The sequence below is a fragment of the Salvelinus alpinus genome, chromosome 13, assembly GCF_045679555.1.
Source record: "Salvelinus alpinus chromosome 13, SLU_Salpinus.1, whole genome shotgun sequence".
NCBI lineage: Eukaryota > Metazoa > Chordata > Actinopteri > Salmoniformes > Salmonidae > Salvelinus > Salvelinus alpinus.
The window spans coordinates 23813736-23836631 of NC_092098.1; the positions used below are offsets into that span (position 1 = coordinate 23813736).

At 43.4% G+C, this 22896-nt stretch overlaps 1 protein-coding gene across 4 annotated transcripts; it reads left to right on the plus strand.

Moving 5' to 3' along the window:
* Positions 1-4897: 4897 nt before the first annotated feature.
* Positions 4898-22656, plus strand: LOC139537427 (uncharacterized). Of its 4 annotated transcripts, none has more exons than XM_071338689.1 (11): positions 4898-5197; positions 11482-11602; positions 12231-12341; positions 13199-13247; positions 13506-15316; positions 15551-15584; positions 15703-17507; positions 17650-17698; positions 17961-19771; positions 19984-20020; positions 20163-22656. In XM_071338689.1, the coding sequence occupies exons 1-11, from the start codon at positions 5097-5099 to the stop codon at positions 21986-21988; spliced, it is 7755 nt and encodes a 2584-aa protein (XP_071194790.1). In that variant the 5' UTR covers positions 4898-5096; the 3' UTR covers positions 21989-22656. The 4 variants fall into 4 exon arrangements, with proteins under 4 accessions (XP_071194790.1, XP_071194791.1, XP_071194792.1 ...); XM_071338690.1 differs by having other exon boundaries at positions 13509-15316; XM_071338691.1 differs by having other exon boundaries at positions 13199-13235.
* Positions 22657-22896: the final 240 nt, after the last annotated feature.

Genomic DNA, 22896 nt, shown 5'->3' on the forward strand with positions numbered 1-22896 from the left:
AAAAATGCTTATTGAAATTCTCAGTTATCGTGTATTTATCGGTGGTGACAGTGTTTCCTAGCCTCAGTGCAGTGGGCAGCAGGGAGGAGGTGCTCTTATTCTCCATGGACTTCTCCATGAACTTTTTGAAGTTTGTGCTACAGGATGCAAATTTCTGTTTGAAAAAGCTAGCCTTTGCTTTCCTAACTGTCTGTGTATATTGGTTCCTAACTTCTCTGAAATGTTGCATATCGCGGGGGTTATTCGATGCTAATGCGGTACTCCAAAGGATGTTTTTGTGCTGGTCAAGGGCAATCAGGTCTGGAGTGAACCAAGGGCTATATCTGTTCCTGGTTCTTCATTTTTGGAATGGGGCATGCTTATTAAAGATGGTGAGGAAAGCACTTTTAAATAATAACCAGGCATCCTCTACTGACGGAATGAGGTCAATATCCTTCCAGGATACCCGGGCCAGGTCGATTAGAAAGGCTTGTTTGCTTATTTCCTTATACAGCTGACTGAGTGCGGTCTTAGTGCCAGCATCTGTCTGTGGTGGTAAATAAACAGCCACAAAAAGTATAGCTGAAAACTCTCTAGGCAAGTAGTGTGGCCTGCAATTTATCACAATATACTTTACTTCAGGCGAGCAAATCTAGAGATTTCCTTAGATTTTGTGCACCAGCTGTTGTCTATCTTGCCGGTACAGCGTATATCCCGCTAGCTGACTATCCATGTTGTCATTCAGCCACGATTCCGTGAAACATAGGATATTACAGATTTTGGATGTCCTGTTGGTAGGATATTCGTGATCGTACCTCGTCTAATTTATTGTCCAACGATTGCACGTTGGCGAGTAGTATTGACGGTAACGGCAGCTTTCTCACTCGCCTTCTCTGTGTCCTGACGAGGCATCCGGCTCTTTGCCTCTGTACCTGCGTCGCTTCCTCTTGCAAATAACGGGGATGTCGGCCCTGTCGGGTGTTTGGAGAATGTCCTCCTTGCTGTAGAAAAAAATCTTTGTCTTATCCGAGGTGAGTGATCGCTGTCCTGATATCCAGAAACTCGTTTTTGCCGTAAGATACGGTTGCAGAAACATTATGTATAAAATAAGTTACAAATAACGCAAAAAAACCCCACATAATAGCACAATTGGTTTGGCGCACGTAAAACTGCTGCCAGTTCTTCCGGCGCCATTTGTGTAGGGGTAGCTATAACAAGTGACAACGGTGAGAGACTTGTTTCTGGAAAGTTGGATTTTTAGAAGTAGAAGCTCGACTTGTTTGGGCACAGACCTGGATAGTATGACAGAACACTGCAGGCTATCTCTGCAGTAGATTGCAACTCCGCCCCCTTTGGCAGTTCTGTCTTGTCGGAAAATGTTATAGTTGGGGATGGAAATTTCAGGATTTTTGGTGGCCTTCCTAAGCCAGGATTCAGACACGGCTAGGACATCCGTGTTGGCAGAGTGTGCTAAAGCAGTGAATAAAACCAACTTAGGGAGGAGGCTTCTAATGTTAACATGCATGAAACCAAGGCTTTTACGGTTACAGAAGTCAGCAAATGAGAGCGCCTGGTGAATGGGAGTGGAGCTGCAGGGCCTGGATTAACCTCTATATCACCAGAGGAGCAGAGGAGGAGTAGGATAAGGGTACGGCTAAAGGCTATAAGAACTGGCTGTCTAGTGCGTTCGGAACAGAGAGTAAAAGGAGCAGGTTTCTGGGCGCGGAAGAATGGATTCAAGGCATAATGTACAAACAAGGGAATGGTAGGATGTGAATACAGTGGAGGTAAACCTAGGCATTGAGTGACGATGAGAGAGGTTTTGTCTCTAGAGGCACCATTTAAGCCAGGTGCGGTCACCGCATGTGCGGGAGGTGGGATAAAAAGGGGTAGCTAGGGCATATTGAGCAGGGCTGGAGGCTCTACAGTGAAATAAGACACTAGTCAATAACCAAAACAGCAATAGACAAGGCATATTGACATTAGGGAGAGGCCTGCGTAGCCAAGTGATCATAGAGACCAGTGAATAGCTAGGCGAGCTGGAGACACGGCGATTCAGACAGCTAGCAGGCCGGGGATAGCAGAAAGGCCTTAGGGTGACGTCGCAACGTTAGTCTGTTGTAGCCCCCTCGGACAGTTACATCGGCAGACCAGTCGTGATGGATCGGCAGGGCTCTGTGTAGGCAGTAAAAGGGTCCAGGCCAATTGGCAAAATAGGTATTGTAGCCCAAGAAATTGGCTGATGGACCTCTTCAGCTAACAGTCTGATATGCTATCGACAGCTAGCGGACTGCGGCTAGCAGGCTTGGGGATGGGCTTTCAGGGGACGCTGCGACGGAGGAGCCTGTTGAAACCCCCTCGGTGGATTATGTCGGGGTAGACCAGTCGTGATGGATCGGCGGGGCTCCGTGTCGGCAGTAAAAGGGGTCCAGGCCAATTGGCAAAATAGGTATTGTAGCCCAAGGGGTGGCTGATGGACCTCTTCAGCTAGCCGGGAGATGGGCCTAGCACGAGGCTAGTTCCAGGCTAACTGGTACTTGCTTCGGGACAGAGACATTAGCCAGGAGTAGCCACTCGGATAGCAGCTGGCTAGCTGCGATGATCCAGGTGAAAAGGTTCAGAGCTTGAGGTAGGAATCTGGAGATATGGATATTTAGGGAAGAAATAGCAGTCCCCTATGCTCTGGGTTGAATCGCGCTGTGCAGACTGGCAGGAGTTGACCGGGCTAAGGTTAGCTGATGACCGCTAGCAGTGGCTAACTGACTTCTAGCTAGTTGGCTAGCTTCTGTTGGGGGTTCCAGTTCGTGTTAATTAACAGTCCAGCAGGCATCGGCTGTGTAGTCGAGTGATCATAGGGTCCAATGAGCAGCACTAGATGAAACGGGGATCAGTTCGGTAGTCGTTTACTACGTTGAGCGAGCGGGAGACAGGGCCTTCAGGGAGCTAGCAGGCCGGGGCTAGCAGATGGATCATCACCAAACATCCACAACGCAGAGAGCACATTGGCCGAGTTACGTCAGCAGACCAGTCGTGATGGATCGGCAGGGCTCCGTGTCGACAAAGGGTCCAGGCCAATAGGCAAGAGAAGTGTTGTAGTTGGTGTACTTCGTTTGCTAGCCGGGAGATGGGCCTAGCTCGGGGCTAACTGGTGCATGCTTCTGGACAAGGGCGTTAGCCACAACAGCTCCTCAGTAGCAACTAGCTAGCTATGAAGATCCGGTGTAATGGTTCAGAGCTTGCAGCAGGAATCCGGTGATGTAGTGGAAAAGAGCAGTCCGATATACTCATGGCTGGTATCGCGCTGTACAGACTGGCAGGTATTATCCGGGCTATCCAGGCTAAAGCGGAAGGAGTCCGAGCTAAAGGTAAAGACCGCTAGCAGAGGCTAACGATGACTAAATAGCTAGTAGCTAATTAGCTGGCCAGCTTCCTGATGGAGGTTCCAGTTATAAGGTCTAAAAAAAATTAGCTGATCTATCACATTGGGTGAGGCGGGTTGCAGGAATGTATATTTATTTTGAAAATGGAAAAAAGAGTTGACAAAAAACCCGAAAAATACAATATTTACATGGGACGAAAATAAACACGTCTTACTGCTGCGCCATCTTGGATTATACTGTAGCGCCTTACGATCGGATGCCGAGCAGTTGCCATACCAGTCGGTGATGCAACCGGTCAGGGTGCTCTCGATGGTGCAGCTGTAGAACGTTTTGAGGATCTGGTGACCCATGTCAAATCTTTTCAGTCTCCTGAGGGGGGAAAAGGTGTTGTCGTGCCCTCTTCACGATTGTCTTGGTGTGTTTGGATCATGATAGTTTGTTGGGGATGTGGACACCAAGGAACTTGAAACTCTCGACCTGCTCCACTACAGCTCCGTCGATGTTAATGGCGGCCTGTTCGGCCCTCCTTTTACTTTAGTCCACAATCATCTCCTTTGTCTTGCTCACATTGAGGGAGAGGTTGTTGTCCTGGCACCACACTGTCAGTTCTCAGGCCTTCTCCCTTTAGGGTGTCTAATCGTTGATCAGGCCTACCCCCGTTTTCGTCAGCGAACTTAATGATGGTGTTGGAGTCGTGCTTGGCTACGCAGTCGTGGGTGAACAGGGACTACAGGAGGGGACTAAGCATGCACCACTAAGGGTGTTGAGGATCAGCGAGTTGCCTACCCTTACCAGCTGAGGGTGGCCCTTCAGGAAGTCCAGGATCCAGTTGCAGAGGGAGGTATTTAGTCCCAGGGTCCCTAGCTTAGTGATGAGCTTTGTGGGCACTATGGTGTTGAACGCTGAGCTGTAGTCAATGAACAGCATTCTCACATAGGTGTTTGTTTTGTCCAGGTGGGAAAGGGCAGTGTGGAGTGCGATTGATATTGTGTCATCTGTGGATCTGTTTGGGCGGTATGCGAATTGGAGTGGGTCTAGGGTTTCTGGGATGATGGTGTGTTGTAAGCCATGACCAGCCTTTCAAAGCACTTCATGGCTACTGACGAGAGTGCTACGGGGCAGTAGTCATTTAGGCAGGTTACCTTCGTATTCTTGGGCACTGTGTGGTACATATCCAGCAACACTCCATATTATTCAGATCCCCATATATAGATTTTACAGTCCCCACTGAGTATTCCCCAACCCACTTTTACATAGGCACAAATATCTTTTTTCTTCTCTAATAGCCAATATGTAATGTATGCACAATTTGCTTTGGGGGCTATATTTGACCTTGGAACATGTTTTAAAACACACATTTAATGCAAATGTCACTTAAATATGAATAAATAAGAATCATTAATGTTAAGATTATTATTTTTCATTCAACTTAATAAATACATTTTAAAGAAAATGTTCTGCTACTACGTAGGGAACTTTGATTTGGAACGTTTTCGAAATTCCGTGACCCGGAAGTACTTTTCTAGTGTGGCTGACAAGACTGATGTTCTTCCTGATTTATGAACACACAGGCAACTTACTACACCACGCAACAAATCAACTTTTCCCGGAATTAAATAATGAACTTAGCTACAAAGTTAATTTCAAGACTTTGTGCTAATATTGAGCTAAAGATTCAAAACGGGTGGATTTCTTATTAATTTTACGATGCACGACTTCTGAACGACCAGTGAGTGCATGGATCCCAAAATGCCCAAGCGCTGTGCCGCACCAAATTGTAATATCTACACAGATAAATCAGATGTCCCCTTTTTCAGATTCCCTTTGGACCCGGAGGGGTAAGTTATGTTAAATAGATTTCAATCCCTTATTAACTCTAGCTACTTTTAAAGTTATCTTTGTATTCCTCATTAGCATTGAAACAGTACGGAGTCAGCTAGCTAGCTAACCTAGCTTGTGCTAGCGTTGATGGTAATAGTTAATGTCAAAGATGGTACTAGCCAATTAGCTTGCTAAAAGGCTACATTCTGGTTGAGGAATCGGATGCAGTATTATTTATCTAAGGATCCATGAAAAATCTGTTTTAGTGAGAGGGTAGTCTCTGAGCCCACAAAGTTATGAAAACTATCTTTAATCTGACAACTTCCTCTTGCAGTTGTGTAAATAACACAATTGGCTAGCAGACTATCTGGCTTTGATGTAGCTAGCAGGTAATAACAACCTCCCCATGTTGATTATGGTCCAAATATGCTGATGTTGAGACAATGCATTTGAAGTCCATGAGTGTGAGGTTCATGAATATAAGTCCCCTGAAAATAGTGATTAGAAATGGAATATTACAGAAGTTCGTGGGGCCAATGTTGTCATTTTTTTCCTATTCGTTTTTCAACAATTCAGTCGGTCTCAACTTAGAATAGTAGGAAGTTAGAATATTAGTATACACAAGGTGCAATTTTGAAATTTGGTTGTACGTCATCTGTTTTATTCTTGATACGTTCACTGATGGTCACTCAATTAGACCATGTCAGCTAACATTTTTGAGATTGGTAAATTAGTCTAGCAGCCAGCTACCGGGACTTTGTAATCATGGTCGAAAAATACCGGCCGGGGTGCCCCCATTTGATTTTGTTAGTCTCACTCAGATATAATATTGAAAACTGCAAACGTTTCTCTCCACCCTATGGCAAAATGTGTAGGATTGCAGGAAATTATCTGTAAAACCTTTTTTTTTTGTCCCTCCGTGCACCCTCTATGACTTCTATGACGATTTTAACCCACTTAACCCCAGCATTTATCCATCATTGTAAAGCCGTAGTTATTTTGTTGATTTGACAGTCATTTCTCAAGATTATTATTTATCTACTGTGATTAGTGATGCATTTACGTCTGTCCCTCAATTTAAGGTCAACCCTGTTATGTGAATGGAACTCTCGTTTTAATATGTTGAAACTATTCCTTTTAAAATATATTTTTCAAAAGAAACATTGAACATCTAATTGTCAAATCATAGCATAAAAGTAGGTGAGTTCTACTCTTTTTTGGCAATTTGAGGTTTTGTGGTGGATAACTAACCCTGTTAGTTTTACCCATAGATAGTCAGACTAGAAATGTAAAAAAATAAATAATTGTGAAGCATGCTTTCAATTGCAACTCACTGTTGCACACAAAACGCTTCCATTCCCCATCTCAAAAGGGATTTATGGGTGATTTTAAGATGAAACCTGTTACTTAATAGGTGCTTACTATAGTATTTTTTTTTTTTAGGAGTTGGGGAAAACAAGTTTTTTATAATGTTGAACATGTTAAGGCATTAAACCGCTAAAGCCTCCATTATACCAAAATTACAGTGCCTTCAGAAAGTATTCATACCCCTTGACTTATTCCACATTTTGTTACAGCCAGAATTCAAAATTGATTTAAATAGATTTTTTTTCTCACCCATCTACCCACAATACCCCATAATGACAAAGTGGAAACATGTTTTTATAAACTTATGCAAATGTATTGAAAATGAAATAGACATGTATTCACAGCCCTGAGTCAATACATGTTACAATCACCTTTGGCAGCGATTACAGTTGAGTCTTTCTGGGTAAGTCTCTAAGAGCTTTGCACACCTGGATTGTACAGTATTTGCACATTATTCTTTTCAAAATTCTGCAAGATCATTGCTAGACAAAAAATTTCTGTTCTTGACATATATTTTCAAGCCGATTTAAGTCAGAACTGTAACTCGGCCACTCATGAACATTCATTGTATTCTTGGTAAGCAACTTGTGTAGATTTGACCTTGTGTTTTAGGTTATTGTCCTGCTGAAAAGTGAATTAATCTCCCAGTGCCTGTTGGAAAGCACACTGAACCAGGTTTTCCTCTAGGATTTTGCCTGTGTTTAGCATAATTCGGTTTCGTTTTTATTCTGAAATACTCCCCAATCCTTAGCGATTAAAAGTATACGCATAACATGATGCAGCCACCACTATGCTTCAAAATATGGAGAGTGGTACTCAGTAATGTGTTTAATTAGATTTACCCCAACTATAACACTTTTAATTCAGGACAGTTCATTTCTTTGCCACGTTTTTCATTTCATTTGTCACATTTTTCATTACAAGTGCCTTGTTGCAAACAGGATGCATGTTTTTGGAATATTTGTATTCTGTTCAGGCATTCTTCTTTTCACTTTGTCAATTGGGTTAGTATTGTGGGGTAACTACAATGTTGTTGATCCATCCTCCGTTTTCTATCACAGACGAACTCTGTAACTGTATTAAAGTCACCATTGGCTTCATAGTGAAATCCCTGAGCGGTTTCCTTCCTCCCCGGGAACGGATTTAGGAAGGACACCTTTATCTTTGTAGTGACTGGGTATATTGATACACCATCCAAAGTGTAATTAATAACTTCACCATGTTCAAAGGTATATTCAATGTCTTTTTCATTTTTGTTTTACCCATCAACCAATGGGGGCATTGGAAAACCTCCCTGGTCTTTGTGGTTGAACCTGGTAGTCGTTCAGAAATCATGTTAACCACAATTATTGAACACTGGATGAGGCCATGCATCGTATTATGTGACTTAAGTAAATGTTTACTTCTGAACTTACTTAGGCTTGCCATAACAAAGGGGTTGAATACTTAGTGACCCAAGACATTTCAGCTTTTCATTTTTTAATAGTAAAAAAGAAAAATCTATATAATGCATTTTTAAAATCCATGTTTGACATTATGGGCTATTGTGTAGGCCAGTGACAATCTACTTTTTAATACATTTTAAATTCTGTCTTACACAATACAAATTAACAGTAAAGGGGTGTTAATACTTTATGAAGGCACTGTATATCTAAATCCAAACTGGTTTTCCAGCAGGCTACTAAGAGAGGCACATCCAATGTTCAAAATGTATCCATTTTCTGTTATACAGATTAAAGCCAACAATTTCTGATGGATTTATAATGGATCCCTGTTTTAATTGAAGCCATACAGAGTTGGTTACAATTACAATTTCATCCTCCAGACAGAACAAATATTACATAAAATAATATTGCTGAACTCCAATGTACTGATAGAGGGGGAAAACTATAAGGAAGGTATCATGTTTATGAATGGCATTGTAAATAAGGATGGTAAAATTGTCACACAAGCAAGGTGTAAGGAGGTGTGTTGCCAATACAAAAGTATAACCAACTCACTGCAGCTCTGCCACAAAAATGGACAAGACAATTGCTCAAGAGAAAGGAATTCATTGTTTTGTCAAGCTCCAATGAAAATCTTGCATGGCCTTAAATGACTAGTCAAATGTATCAGTTTCACTTAAAGTTGAGATGTTTGACAAGTATGCAGCATACAATTCCAGATTGTTGGGAACAGATTTTTTTTAATGTCCCAATTCCATGCAAATAGTCTGGGTAGCCATTTGATTAGCTGTTCAGGAGACTTATGGCTTGGGGTTGGAAGCTGTTAAGAAGCCTTTTGGACCTTGTGAGCGCTCCGTAACCATTTGCTGTGCGATAGCAGAGAGAACAGTCTGTGGCTGGGGTCTTTAACCATTTTTAGGGCCTTCCTCTGACACCACCTGGTATCGAGGTCCTGGATGGCAGGAACCTTGGCCCCAGTGATGTACTGGGCCGTACGCACTACCCTCTGTAGTGCCTTGCGGTCGGAGGCCGAGCAGTTGACATACAAGGCAGTGATGAAACCAGTCAGGATGCTCTCAATGGTTGAGCTTTTTGAGGATCTGAGGACCCATGCCAAATCTTTTCAGTCTCCTGAGGGGGAATAGACTTTGTCGTACCCTCTGTACGACTGTCTTGGTGTGTTTGGACCATGATAGGTTGTTGGTGATGTGGACAACAAGGAACTTGAAGCTCTCAACCTGCTCCACTGCAGCCCGTCGCTGAGAATGGGGGTGTGCTCAGTCCTCCTTTTCCTGTAGTCCACAATTATCTCCCTTTGTCTTGATCACGTTGAGGGAGTTGTTGTTATCCTGGCACCACACTACCAGTTCTCTGACCTCCAAATAGGCTGTCTCAGGCCTACCACAGTTGTGTCATTGCCAAACTTAATGATGGTGTTGGAGTCATGCCTGGCCATGCAGTCATGGGTGAAGATGGAGTACAGGAGGGGACTAGGCACGCACCACTGAGGGGCCCTGTGTTGATCAGCATGGCAGATGTGGCACAAGTCCAGGATCCAGTTGCAGAGGGAGGTATTTAGTCCCAGGGTCCTTAGCTTAGTGATGAGCTTTGAGGACACTATGCTATTGAACGCTGAGCTGTAGTTAATGAATAGCATTCTCACGTAGGTGTTCCTTTTGTCCAGGTGGGAAAGGGCAGTGTGGCGTGCAATAGAGATTGCATCATCTGTGGATCTGTTTGGGCGGTATGCAAATTGGAGTGGGTCTAGGGTTTCTGGGGTAGTAGTGTTGTTGTGAGCCACGACCAGCCTTTCAAAGCACTTCATGGCTACAGACGTGATTGCTACGGGTCGGTATTCATTTAGGCAGGTTACCTTAGTCCCTGTGCCCAAGAACACCATGGTGGTCTGCCTGAAACATGTTGGTATTACAGACTCAGCCAGGAACATGTTGAAAAATGTCAGTGAGGACACTTGCCAGTTGGTTAGTGCATTCTCAGAGTACAAGTTCTGGTAATCCGTCTGGCCCTGCGGCCTTGTGAATGTTGACCTATTTTAAAGGCCTTAATCACATCAGCTACGGAGAGCATGATCACAGTCATCCGGAACAGCTGATGCTCTTATGCATGCTTCAGTGTTGCTTGCCTCGAAGGGAGCATAGAAGTAATTTAGCCTCCCTTTGTAGTCTGTAATAGTTTGCAAGCCCTGCCACATCCGACAAGCGTCGGAGCCAGTGTAGTAGGATTCAATCTTAGTCCTCTATTGACGCTTTGCCTGTTTGATTGTTCGTCGGAGGTCATAGCGGCATCTCTTATAAGTGTCTGGGTTAGAGTCCCGCTCCTTGAAAGCGGCAGCTCTACCCTTTAGCTTAGTGTGGATGTTGCCTGTAATCCATGGCTTTTGGTTGGGGTATGTACGTACGGTCACTGGGGACGACGTCATCGATGCACTTATTGATGAAGCCAGTAACTGTGGTTTACTCCTCAATGCCATCCGAAGAATCCCGGAACATATTCCAGCTTGTGCTAGCAAAACAGTCCCTTAGCTTAGCATCTGTGTCATCTGACCACTTTATTAACCGAGTCACTGGTGCTTCCTACTTTAGTTTTTGCTTGTGAGCGCGAATCAGGAGGATAGAGTTATGGTCAGATTTTCCAAATAGATATATAGGTAAACTCTCTTGGTAAATAGTGTGGTCTACAGCTTATCATGAGATACTCTACCTCAGGCGAGCAAAACCTCGAGACTTGCTTAATATTAGATTTCGTGAACCAGCTGTTGTTTACAAATATACACAAGCAGCTGCGCAGGTTCTAATCCAGGCATTTGTCATATCCCGTTTGGACTACAGCAATTCTGTTGGCTGGGCTCCCCGCTTGTGCCATCAAACCTCTGCAATTTATCCAGAACGCAATGCAAATAGATTTCTGATTAGAATAACATTACTACACATATCAAGCTAGGAAACAGTACGCTTTAACTTGCAATGAGAACATCTTCTGGATAAGAGCGTCTGCTAAATTACTAAAATGTAAATCTGAAATGTCAGACTACATTGCAAGAACAAATCCGTCTGGTGTCAGATGTTAACAGAATGTGTAATTTAGCTCGTTGAACACAAAAACTGTTTCTAGAGAGAATTAGGCAGGTCTGATGCTGATTAAATAAAGGAAAAGTAGTGTGTTTCCAGTAGTTGGCTCCACCGTTACATGGCAACAAAAAAAATATTAACTAGAATTTTTGGTTTGGGGAGGGGTGGTAGCATCTAACAATTGGATTGAATTCTTTCTTGGGCACTGCTCGGCGATGCCTTTTTTTAATCACAATATTCTACTGATTACGGATATACCTTCCATTTTCGCTAAACAGGTACATGGTTTGCTAGTGATATGCAGATAGACCTCCTTCATCAAGGTGTATAACATGGGCTAGGGGCAGGCCTATCCATATTGCAGTTCTGAAATTTTATCCTGTTAATTCTTCCTTTCAGATGTAAACAATGGTTGAATAATTGTCATCGAACTGACTTGGAGCCAAAAACCCCTGAGGAGTTGCACAATTCCTTCAAAATATGTGCAAATCATTTTGAGCCTTCCTTGATCTGTTGTGATGTAAGTATCTACTGAAGAAACCATTTATATTTCCAAAAAGGATTTATTTTATACTTTCATTCAGTTGTTATATTGTTCAGTAATAGAGGGGACTTGAGTTAGACTATCTATTCAGGAGTTGACTCATCTATGCATTAGCCAATAGACCCAATGAGCGGGTTTGGGATGTAGGCTTAAATAGTGTGCAATCCCTTTTTAACTGTACTTTTAAAGTTATGTTATTGCTCATTAGCAAGCTAGCTAAGTTGTTCCATTGAAACACCTCCCGAGCTTGCTAGCTAACCTAGCTTGTGCAATGTATCATATTGTTTTATGTTAATGGGTTTCAGAACAAAAACTCTTGCACACCCCAAATAACGTCTTCTCACGTGCTTAGGATAATAAAAACTGTAGAAGAATATGTCTCCCACGTACTGTGTGATGTGAGGTTTAAGTCATGTATACCTTTGTTGGGACTAGCTTAATCATAATGCACTCGGTTTTTCTGAAGGCCACTGGTAGGTCGTCATTGAAAATAAGGTTTTATCAGTATTAAAAGGTCATGCTTCTCCCTGGAGGTTATTACTGTCAGGCATGCAACAGTGGCAATAAAGTAGCCATAATAAGGATTTGCTTGTTTCTTTTTCAGAGCACTTTAAGAACATCCTTGAAAGAGGGTGCTATGCCAACCATATTTGATTTTACAAGCCATTTGAACAATCCATCAGGCCGCAACGGGAATAAGAGAATAAGAGAACCTGTAAGTATTCTGTCATGTTTAAACCACACAATGTTGTACCCCATATAGTCATCCTAACCTGATCTCAGTAAGTGTGTATTTAGTCATCCTAACCTGATCTCAGTAAGTGTGTATTTAGTGATCCTAACCTGATCTCAGTAAGTGTGTATATAGTCATCCTAACCTGATCTCAGTAAGTGTGTGTATATAGTCATCCTAACCTGATCTCAGTAAGTGTGTGTATATAGTCATCCTAACCTGATCTCAGTAAGTGTGTGTATATAGTCATCCTAACCTGATCTCAGTAAGTGTGTGTATATAGTCATCCTAACCTGATCTCAGTAAGTGTGTGTATATAGTCATCCTAACCTGATCTCAGTAAGTGTGTGTGTGTGTATATAGTCATCCTAACCTGATCTCAGTAAGTGTGTGTGTGTGTGTATATATAGTCATCCTAACCTGATCTCAGTAAGTGTGTGTGTGTATATAGTCATCCTAACCTGATCTCAGTAAGTGTGTGTGTGTGTGTGTGTATATAGTCATCCTAACCTGATCTCAGTAAGTGTGTGTGTGTGTGTGTGTATATAGTCATCCTAACCTGATCTCAGTAAGTGTGTGTGTGTGTGTATAGTCATCCTAACCTGATCTCAGTAAGTGTGTGTGTATATAGTCATCCTGATCTCAGTAAGTGTGTGTGTATATAGTCATCCTGATCTCAGTAAGTGTGTGTGTATATAGTCATCCTGATCTCAGTAAGTGTGTGTGTATATAGTCATCCTGATCTCAGTAAGTGTGTGTGTATATAGTCATCCTGATCTCAGTAAGTGTGTGTGTATATAGTCATCCTAACCTGATCAGTGTATATTTTATTCCTTTAGAGTGAGGCGGAGTTTGCAACCTTGAAGAAAGCTAAAGGTGATTGGTTTGGTAAATCAATTTCTTTTTCTCGTTTGTTTTCCCATAACAATTTAAGATTCCCATATTTAGCAATCTATTTTCCTACCAAAAATGACATTTAAGTAATTGGTTCACAACTTCATGGCAGTGCATAGTCATGTGGTCTGTATTAGGATAGCCCTCTAAGAAAAGTACACCCTTTTAATAGGATATTTGTAGAAATGGCTCAACATATTTATTCTATAAATTTGTTTCAATCGCATGTCCATGTTTTCTCCTTTACTTCAGAAGATGCTCCAACTGAGGTGAAAGATAAGCCAGGAGAGAATAGTGCAACATATGATCTACAGCAAGAGGACCAAAGGAGAGAGGATGTCTCCAACTCCAAAGCAAAGGAAATCCTTAAAGTCTACTTCAAGGAAACTCTTGCCTTCACTGGATTCAGCATAGGGAACGATGTAAACCCCAACACTGATGAGCCGATGGGAGGCCACAGGGGACAACAGTCTCTCAACCCCATCTGTGTTGAAAGAATTGACCAGAAAGAAGTCCTCCAGTTCAGTGAGAACCTCATGCGGGAGGAGATCCGGAACAGTTTAAGGTTGGCACGCTTTTTCTCCATTCTGCTGCAAGATGTCACAAACATAGAGGGAAAAGATCAGATCCCAGTTTTCATCAGGTCCGTCACTGTAGCAGGTTTCCCTCAGAAACACCTCATGGGGTTCCTGCCCTGTGATGCAGATGCTGAGGGTCTGTTTTACATGCTGCTCTCAAAAATACGGAATAAGTGGGGGCTGCGGATGGAGCATTGTCGAGGACTCACCTACCTGACCACAGGCATTCTATGTCAGAAAATGAAAGATCTCACCAGCAGGATTCTGCTGGAGTTTCCTCAGGTAGTGCTAGCACCTAGTGACCCATACGCTTTTAACATGTGGCTCATCCGCTCCATGCCCATGCCTTCCATCCAGAAGGTTGTGAACACCGTGGAGGAGGTCGCCACAATGCTTAGAGGGTCCCCAGATCTTTGGGAAAGACTGGAAGGGAAGATCAAGTCATCTTACGGCCACCTTAAAGGTGAAGTGGACAGGATCACAGAGGCTTCCCAGAACACCTGGGAGTATGGTGTTGATGCCTTCCACACCATGTTGGACATTCTTGAGCCATTCCTCGCCTGCATCAATGAGGTGTGCTCGGCTGCGAACGCAGACACTGCTACTTGTGAGCAGATGGCCAAGCTCAAGCCGATCCTAAAGAACTTCAATTTCCTCATCACCCTGGTTGTCCTGAAGAATACCCTCTGTTGCGTGAGTATCCTCAACCCGAGTCTCAGGGGAGCCATCAGCATCAGCAGCACCTTGCAGTACACAATCTCCAACGCCTTAAAGCTGGTCAACAAACATCTGCAGGAGATCGCAATATTCCACAGGAAGTGGTTTTCTGACGCAGTGGGCAGGGCTAAGAAGCTGGGAGTGGAGGTCGCTAGGCCGGAGGAGAGCTCACCTGATACTGGCGAGGCAGGTGCAACTGAAACTTCTCTGGAGGATTTCTACAGAGAGACTCTGAGCAGGCAGATCTTACAGTATCTTGTTGCGGAGGTAAAGAGGGTGTTTAGCACTGAGATGGTTCGGATTCTGAGATGGCTCTCGTTGGTGCCGTCTTATATGGCTGACCACAATTTCAGTATCCGCAGGGATAAAGTGGCGGATGCGAACTTGAACAACCTCGCTCGGCCCGACACGTTTTACGATGAGCTTGGTTGCTGGGAGGTGAAGTGGAGACATGCTAGCAAGCGGAGGATCCTACCCACAACAGTGTTTGCAACATTGAAAATCCCAGACATTGCATTTTACCCAAATGTGCAGAGCCTGCTGAGAGTTCTGGGCACCATCCCCTGTGTGAATGCAGAGGCAGACGTGTATGGGCAGTACAACATGGTGCTGGAGCGGTACCAGTCCTACCTGAAAGCCACACCGGAGGAACAGAGACTGTGCAACATGGCATTTGTCTATGTCAATCAAGATGTGCACTTCAATGTTGAAGACATGGTGGAGTCCTATGTGGAGAAGCATCCTGACATATTGCAGTTGTTGCATATGGTAACTTTATTTTAATATAAAAGTTATTCATGTGTATTTAATTTAAGTATTTGCCTAGCAATCACACAAACTGAAGATTTCAAATAATTAGAAAAATATAATGAAGTTACCCTAAGTGGATGTTGAATATTTCTTAACTTTTGTGTTGTTATTTTACTAATATTTGCATTTGTAGGTCTCTGTAACTAAACAAAAGCTTTATTTTGCTCATGCTTTTATTTTCTATGTTCATAGGATGATGAAGTGATGGAGATGCACTCTGCAGCTGGTAAGGAAATAATATTATTAATATATATTATGTAGTACTTATTGCACCATGGTGTATAAAAATATTTGCCTTAATACCCATGTTTATTCATTCATCATTCTTGACTGCTTTATTTCAGAAACAGTCTCTGAGAATGATGGAAAACACACACTAAAGGAGAATGTTGATGAAACACAAAAAGAACCACAGGAAATGGCCTTGGAGATGGAGAGAGTGGAGCAACCGAAATGCGTAGCCTCAGAGACTAATAAGGAGGCGCTCAAATCTGCTCTGCAGGCTGCTGTGACAGCTGCATATAACAGCCAGAGCAGACAGCCTGGTGAGGCCTCTGCTGAACAGGACGGTGAGGTTGAAGACACATTAAAATATGTATCGAAGTCTGAGATGAAAGAAGTTCTCAGAGTATGCGAGGATGCAGTCAGGGAGGGAATACTTTTGGAAGTGGGCACTTCCTTTTTCTCTCTGTTCATCGACCGCGTTGTGAAGTTAGGGGAGAAAAAATATCTTCCCCTCTTCCTCAGGTTTGTGGACAGTTTTGATGTCATGCGATTGGAGCTCATGGGTTTTCTGGATGTGGATCTTGACTGCGATGCCATGTCAGAGCGCATATTGGAAATTGTCACCAAAGAGTGGTGTCTCGATTTGTGTTACTGCAGAGGTCAAGCCTACCTAGGATCCGGTGATGTCTCCTACAAGCTGAAAGCCTTTGCCTGCAAAATCCAAGAAAAGTACCCCCTTGCAATATGCACACACAGCTCTTGTTACTCATTTAACACATGGTGGTCAAAATCCACCCCTGTGCCGTCAGTCAAACGGGCCCTGGATGTGTTTGAAGAGGTGTTGATGTTTTTTGGGAGCATGCCTATGCTTGAGAAACAGCTGGATCATGTCATTGCATTTGGACTTAGGGAAAGCTATGAAAAGGTTCAAGAATTGCAGGGTAAGTTCTGTACCGTCTGGCAGGAGAAGCACGATTCCTATGAAGTCTTTGTGCAGATGCTGGAGCCCCTTGTTGAATGTTTGGAGAAAATCAAGAGCAACCCACAGAGATGGAAATCCTCACTCTCTCTAAAAGCTGGAGCACTGCTACGTTTGATAAGGGACTTTGATTTCATTGTTCCCATGGTAGCCCTGAAGAATGCCTCATCCTTTACCAGGGAGCTGAGTGCAGGACTCCAGAAGGATCATTTTAGCGCAGCATCACAGCTCTGCCAGATCAGTGGTATAGTGGCTACTCTCAACAGGGTCAAAACAAACATCAAGGTCTTTCACCAGAATTGGTTCGACGAAGCCTGTGCCCTTGCCCAGAGTCTGGTTGTGCAGATAAAAGTGCCTGATAATTCATCTGCGGCCAGGGATAGCATGATCAAGCCAGCTCTGTATTACAAAGATTCACTGAGTGTGCCCCTAGTGGACAACCTCACCAATGCTGTGAAGGATCATTTCTCTGAGGACCACAAAGAGGCCCTAAACTTCTTATCCCTGGTTCCCTGCTCTGTGACTGTGAGTTACATGTTTGAGATCCTGAGGTCAAAGCCTCCTCTCTACGCCAGTGATCTGCCTGACTCTGACAACTTCTTCACAGAGTTGTGCTGCTGGAGGGTGAAGTGGAAGACCAAAGTTGCGTCAGTGACCATCCCAGACACCATCTTTCAGACTCTCCGTCTGCCACTCATGCAGTACTTTGGGAACATCAATACACTGCTGAGGATCATGTCTGTGTTACCCAGCACGGTACTGGAGAACTGTGGGGAAGCGATGCGCCACAAGATGTTCCAGGAATACCTGAGGAACACCAGCTCCAAGGACAGGTCCCCATGTCTGGCCATGCTGCAGGTGGGAACCAACTTCAGCAGAGATTTGGACCGGATGGTGACTAAGTGCTTGAAGGTCACTCCCCAGGCTTTAGAGGGTATCTGCTTGGTAAGTTTTCAAAATACATTTCCATGAATATTGTTTTTTAATTTTTAATTTAATGCAGTCTTTCAGAGCATCCTATACAGATATGTCCTTTTTAAATAAATTATTTCCTTTTAATAATATCTATTGAAAAACAAATTCACAGGATAAAGAATCCAAAAGTCTGATGAAGAACTCTGAAGCTAACATGGAAGGTATGTGATGGCAAAGCTTTGTTTCAGTTAATCCCCATTTGATCATTAAGTATTTATTAGCTAATAACTATGTAATAACACTGTTACCATTTAGTATATGTTGGTAATAGGGATGGGCCCAGGTTTTGTCAAGTGAAACACTTGTTCTCATTCACCTTACGATCACCTTAATTTTATTCTCAATTAGTTTTCCACTAATGACATGAACTCTATTGTAGAAGAGTCAATTGAATTGACTAATTCACCTTTTTCATATTTTCAGTGGATCATGACAAAGATGGAACAGAGGAGCTTGAGAATCAACAGTCTTCTGACAAGAAAAAAGACCAGGAAATGAAAGCAGTGGATGAGAATGGGCACACTGGAGATAATCGACAGAGTTTAGAAGCAGTGTTCAGACAGGCTGCACGTTTGGGGAAAAATAAGTGCCAGCTTTCCGAACTCTCCAAAGAAGATCAAGACCTTCTCATCCAGGATCTCGGCATGTGCCACTGGTTTGGAAGAGATGGAAAGTTCACGTGTAACGTAGGAGAGGAGGAAATGGTACAGCTTCTTACAAAATCCATCAGGGAAGTCATACTATCAGAAATACAGGAGTCCCCCTTCTTTTCTCTTATCACAGATAAACCCGTTGTAATTGCTAATAAGAGCTATCTACCTGTCTTTGTCAGATATGTTGGGCAATGTGCCCCCAAGGTAGAGCTCATTGGTTTTTTGCGATTTTTTGAATCCTGTGATGTTGATGTTCAAGCCAAGAATCTCTCTATGACTCTAACTGAAGACTGGGGATTGCCGATGAGTCAGTGTCGTGGGCAAGCATTCATGCGCATGGGCTCAGGTTGTCACAGCCTGAAGAAGATGTCTTTGGAGTTCCTTGAGAGCTATCCTCTGTCTGTCATCACACCCAGTGAGTCTTGTGGTCTTGCCTGTTGGCTAGCAGGAAGCGTACACTGCCAACCTGTCACAAAGATGCTGCGAATTGTGGAAGACCTCCTAATGTTTTTTGACCAGTCACCTGGGCTAGAGGCAGAGCTAGCACAGGCCGTGGATGGGTTACTGAATACACCTCGGGAGGCCTTGGAAGAGATTCCAGAAACCTGTTGCTCCAGGTGGAAGAAGAGGGAGGACTTTTTTGATCTCCTAGTCGACACATTGGAGGGAGTCTTGAGTTGCTTGGATTCAGTTAGTGCCCATGATGCTGGAACTATGTCGCTACATGCACAGGTCCTCGCCACTGCTTTGAGAGATGCAGATTTTGTCATCACACTTGTGATCCTGAAGAACGCCTGTTCTCCTCTTCGGAACTGCAGCACTGTCTTCCGCTGTGGTAACCCTGCTGACATCATCTGTGAAGTGGAGAAGATAGTACCAATCATAGAAACTCTGAACAAGATGCTGGATAACATAAGCACTGTACATTCACCTTGGTTTGAGGAAGCATTCCAACTAGCATCCAAGGTGGCCCCTCAGCAAGTGTGTTTCCCAGAGAAAGCTAACTCTTATGAGTCTCCAGAGATGTACTACAGGGACAACTTGAGTGTTCCTCTACTGAGCAGCCTCATTGATGAAATGAAGTACAACTTCTCCGACAGTCACTTAAAAGCCCTGAAGATCTTGTCTCTGCTCCCCACCTGCAATCCACAGCCCATTTCAGAGCCAATCCGCGCAGAGTCAACAGACAAGCTATACAGTCTCTACCTGTCTGACCTCCCTGACCCTGACACAGCAGAGCAGGATATCAGTAACTGGGCCTCTGTCTGGACAGAGAAATATCAAGACCTCTCACCACCAGCTTCTATCTCTGAGATACTGCTTCACGCTGAGTCTCAATGCCATCCCACAGTGACCAGACTGCTTAGACTGGTGGCTGTTCTACCGAGCGTCAGTATGGAGTGGGACCTGATGAAGACCACCCTGAACTCCATGAGGGCTCTGCTGAAGAACACGGTCTGCAAGGGCAGTAAAACAGACACTGTGATGCTTCTTATGCATTACCCAACTGTTCAAAGACTAGGGGAGGTCATTGAGAAGTGCATCGAAGTTGACCCAGAAAGCAGGCCATGTCTTGAGCAGGTACATTAACAGCAATACTCCTTTTATCATTCCAATGCTGATGTATTTATGACAGGTTTTATTGGTATAGGTATGCATCATTTTTTCAATATTTTATTCATACATTTTCAGTTACAAACAGACAGATAACAGGAAACACCACTCAACCCTTGGCAAGACATACATATTAAACATTATGTTGTAAATGTACTGATTTCTGTTTTATGATTTAGGTGAAGAAACAAATTGAAGGTCTGAAGCTGGAAAGTGGTAAGTGAAAATGTTAAATCATATGAACATTCATGACATACAATTACATGGTTCATGTAGAATATGATATCATAAAGCAACAGTTTTTAGGGGAGTGAAAATGATGGAAAGGGGGGAGGTGGTTTAACTGTGTGCGTTTTAGATTTTAGAGCTTTGGATGTAAACCCTGATGGAAGACATGAACAGGCAGTTGAGGAACACCAAGCTGGTATGTCAGATCAACTCCCTGCAGGAAAGCTGAAGGCAGAGGAGGCAGAGTACTATGTGAAAGTGGAAGATGCTGTGATAAAGGAAGACGTTGTGATCGCTGAGGATGTTGTGATCGCTGAGGATGTTGTGATCGCTGAGGATGTTGTGATCGCTGAGGATGTGATCGCTGAGGATGTTGTGGGGGCCAGCGTAGGGGCCGGGGGCGGTGGGAAAGTAGAAGTCTGCGTGATAACAGAGGAAGTCATGTTTGCAGAGGACGATGTAAAAGCAGTGGACATTGTGTTAGCCGAGGACGGCGTGAAGGCAGAGGACAGTATTGTGATAGTAGAGGATGGGGTCATAGGTCAGAAGCAGACCATGTCTTTCTACGACCCACCTGTGCGTGAGGAAATCCTCAAGGAACTCTGGGACTCACAGTTCTTTACAATAATAACGGAACGGGCAGTTGAGATCGAGGGACAGCTCTACGTTCCCCTGTGCATCAGGTACTTGGACAAACAGGACACTCAGTGCGAGGAGACTGTAGCGTTCATCCCGTTCAGCCAGGACACTGCTGTCTTGGCTGATGCTATTGAAACAGCCTTATCAGAGAAATTGGGGCTCAACATGGAGTACTGTAGAGGGCAGGCTTTGCTAAGTGTTGGTGAGGTAGGGTCTCAGATGAGGGCTGTTTCTGCTGTAATATCCCAGAAATACCCCCTGGCCATGCGAACAGTCAGCTCTGCTCTGTCTCTGAATGTGTGGCTAGCCAGGTCATCTCCTGCAGTGGCAGCAGCAGACTGTGCAGCGTCTGTAGAAAACATGTTACAATGGCTTACAGGGGACACAGAACGACAGACCAAACTGGAGGACATGATCATTGCCATGTTCCAACATGATGAGGGGAAGGGTAATGAGCATAGGGACAAGCTTATTAAGAACTGGGAGAAAAGTCATGAAATGCATGAGTTGATGGTAGAGCTTCTTGAGGTAGTGATGCTGTGCTTGAATGAGCAGAAAAGTGAGGAGAGTAGCTCAGGGAGTGGCCAAGCACTGCTGTACTTCAATAAAGTCAGAAGTTTTGAGTTCATCTTCTCGGCTGTCGTGCTGAAGAATGTCCTGAGTTTGACCAAAAAGCTGAGCCAATCTCTTCAGGGCAAACCTCTAGATGTGTTGCTAGCTATGAATAGCTTGCCTGACCTCCTAACTTCCCTCAATGAATTGAAGAGCGATATCGACACACATCACAAGGCCTGGTATGAGGAGGCTGTTGCTTTAGCTTCCAAGCTGCAGATAACGCTGTTGCACTCTGGGCTACTAGAACCCCTGAGTCAGTTTTACAAAATGGCGGTGAGTCAGAAGGTGATAGAGCACTCCATTGTTGAGGTCAGTGAGCTCTTCACAGAGAAGGTCCTCAGTACCCTGAGGTGCCTGGAGATTGTGCCTTATGCCATGTCAAAGGTGGAAAACAGCAGTGTAAATGCCCACGTTTTCCGCATGTTCAAAGATGACATGCCTGACATGGCCTCACTCCCCACAGAGATGAAGTCTTGGAGAGAGAAGTGGTTGGATCCCATGTCTGGGTATCTTCCAGCCACTGTGCTCGACACTCTGAAGGCATCAGACATTAGGAGCTTTAGTAACATTGAAACCCTCCTAAGGCTCCTTGTCATACTACCATTTTCCCGGAGGGAGAGTACCTTCAGGCAGGGAAAAAGAAGCCTCCAGGGGTTCATACAGCAGGAGACCAGGTCAATTTCTGAACTTCATCCTCTGTAAAAAGTTGGTGTTCCCTCAAGCTCTCATTAGCATAAAGCAGGTTTCTGAGTTGGTGTCCTATACTTCTGACCCACTGTATCTTTGAGTAAATATCCAACCTAATTTAGGTCTCAATACAGTTTTGAACTTACTAGAAGACATTTCCCTGCATACATGAATGATCTAAATATTTTGATCGTTTTATTTGTTTTCCTGCAAGCGTATACATTTTTTGTTTTAAGTTGTTTGGATAATTGTACTGCCTAATGGGACCAATGTCTTGCCAAAAATAGCAATGCTCACCTGAGGGTTACCAATGCGTGTGTGTGCCTTTATGCATAACTAACAGTCAACCCAATGAACCATAAGATTTCAGATGTCTGAAAATTACACAGTCCCATCAGGCTTTCTGAAAGAACGTTTATTTTTGTCAGCACCAAATAACATTGGACTGAATTTAAGAATCACTTGCATCAATTCACTGTCAATTAATACGTTGTATCATTCTCTTCCTTGGCACAAATCGAAATGGTTAGTTCTATCATGTAGATGTTTTATGATGATTTCTTAGGTTTCCTGTCTATTTAGGAGAGTTCATTTTCTGTAAAGAATTCTCCAAATACTGTCTCCTTAAGAGTTAAACATTCATATATATTTGTCCCAAAAAATAATAAAAAGTTATAAAAAGACCTAATGTTCTTATTGTATATGACTTGTCACATTGCAGTGTTAAGCCTACCATAATGAGTAAATTTATTTTCATTAGTCACAAGAGGGCGCAATAAGCCTTGATTATTTTGAGGAAATTCTATTGGCATTTCATTTAGGCTATATTAAGAGTACCCTTGTCTTTCATGTAGAAAATGTTTGATTATAAAGCATGTTTTATATTTATATATAATATAATATATATATATATATATATTGTA

Coding starts and splice junctions, on each gene's coding strand:
- LOC139537427 (XM_071338689.1), top strand. CDS start 5,097: ATGGATCCCAAAATGCCCAAGCGCTGTGCCGCACCAAATTGTAATATC. Junction 12,342..13,198: donor ATAAGAGAATAAGAGAACCT/GTAAGTATTCTG, acceptor TTATTCCTTTAG/AGTGAGGCGGAGTTTGCAAC. Junction 13,248..13,505: donor AGCTAAAGGTGATTGGTTTG/GTAAATCAATTT, acceptor CCTTTACTTCAG/AAGATGCTCCAACTGAGGTG.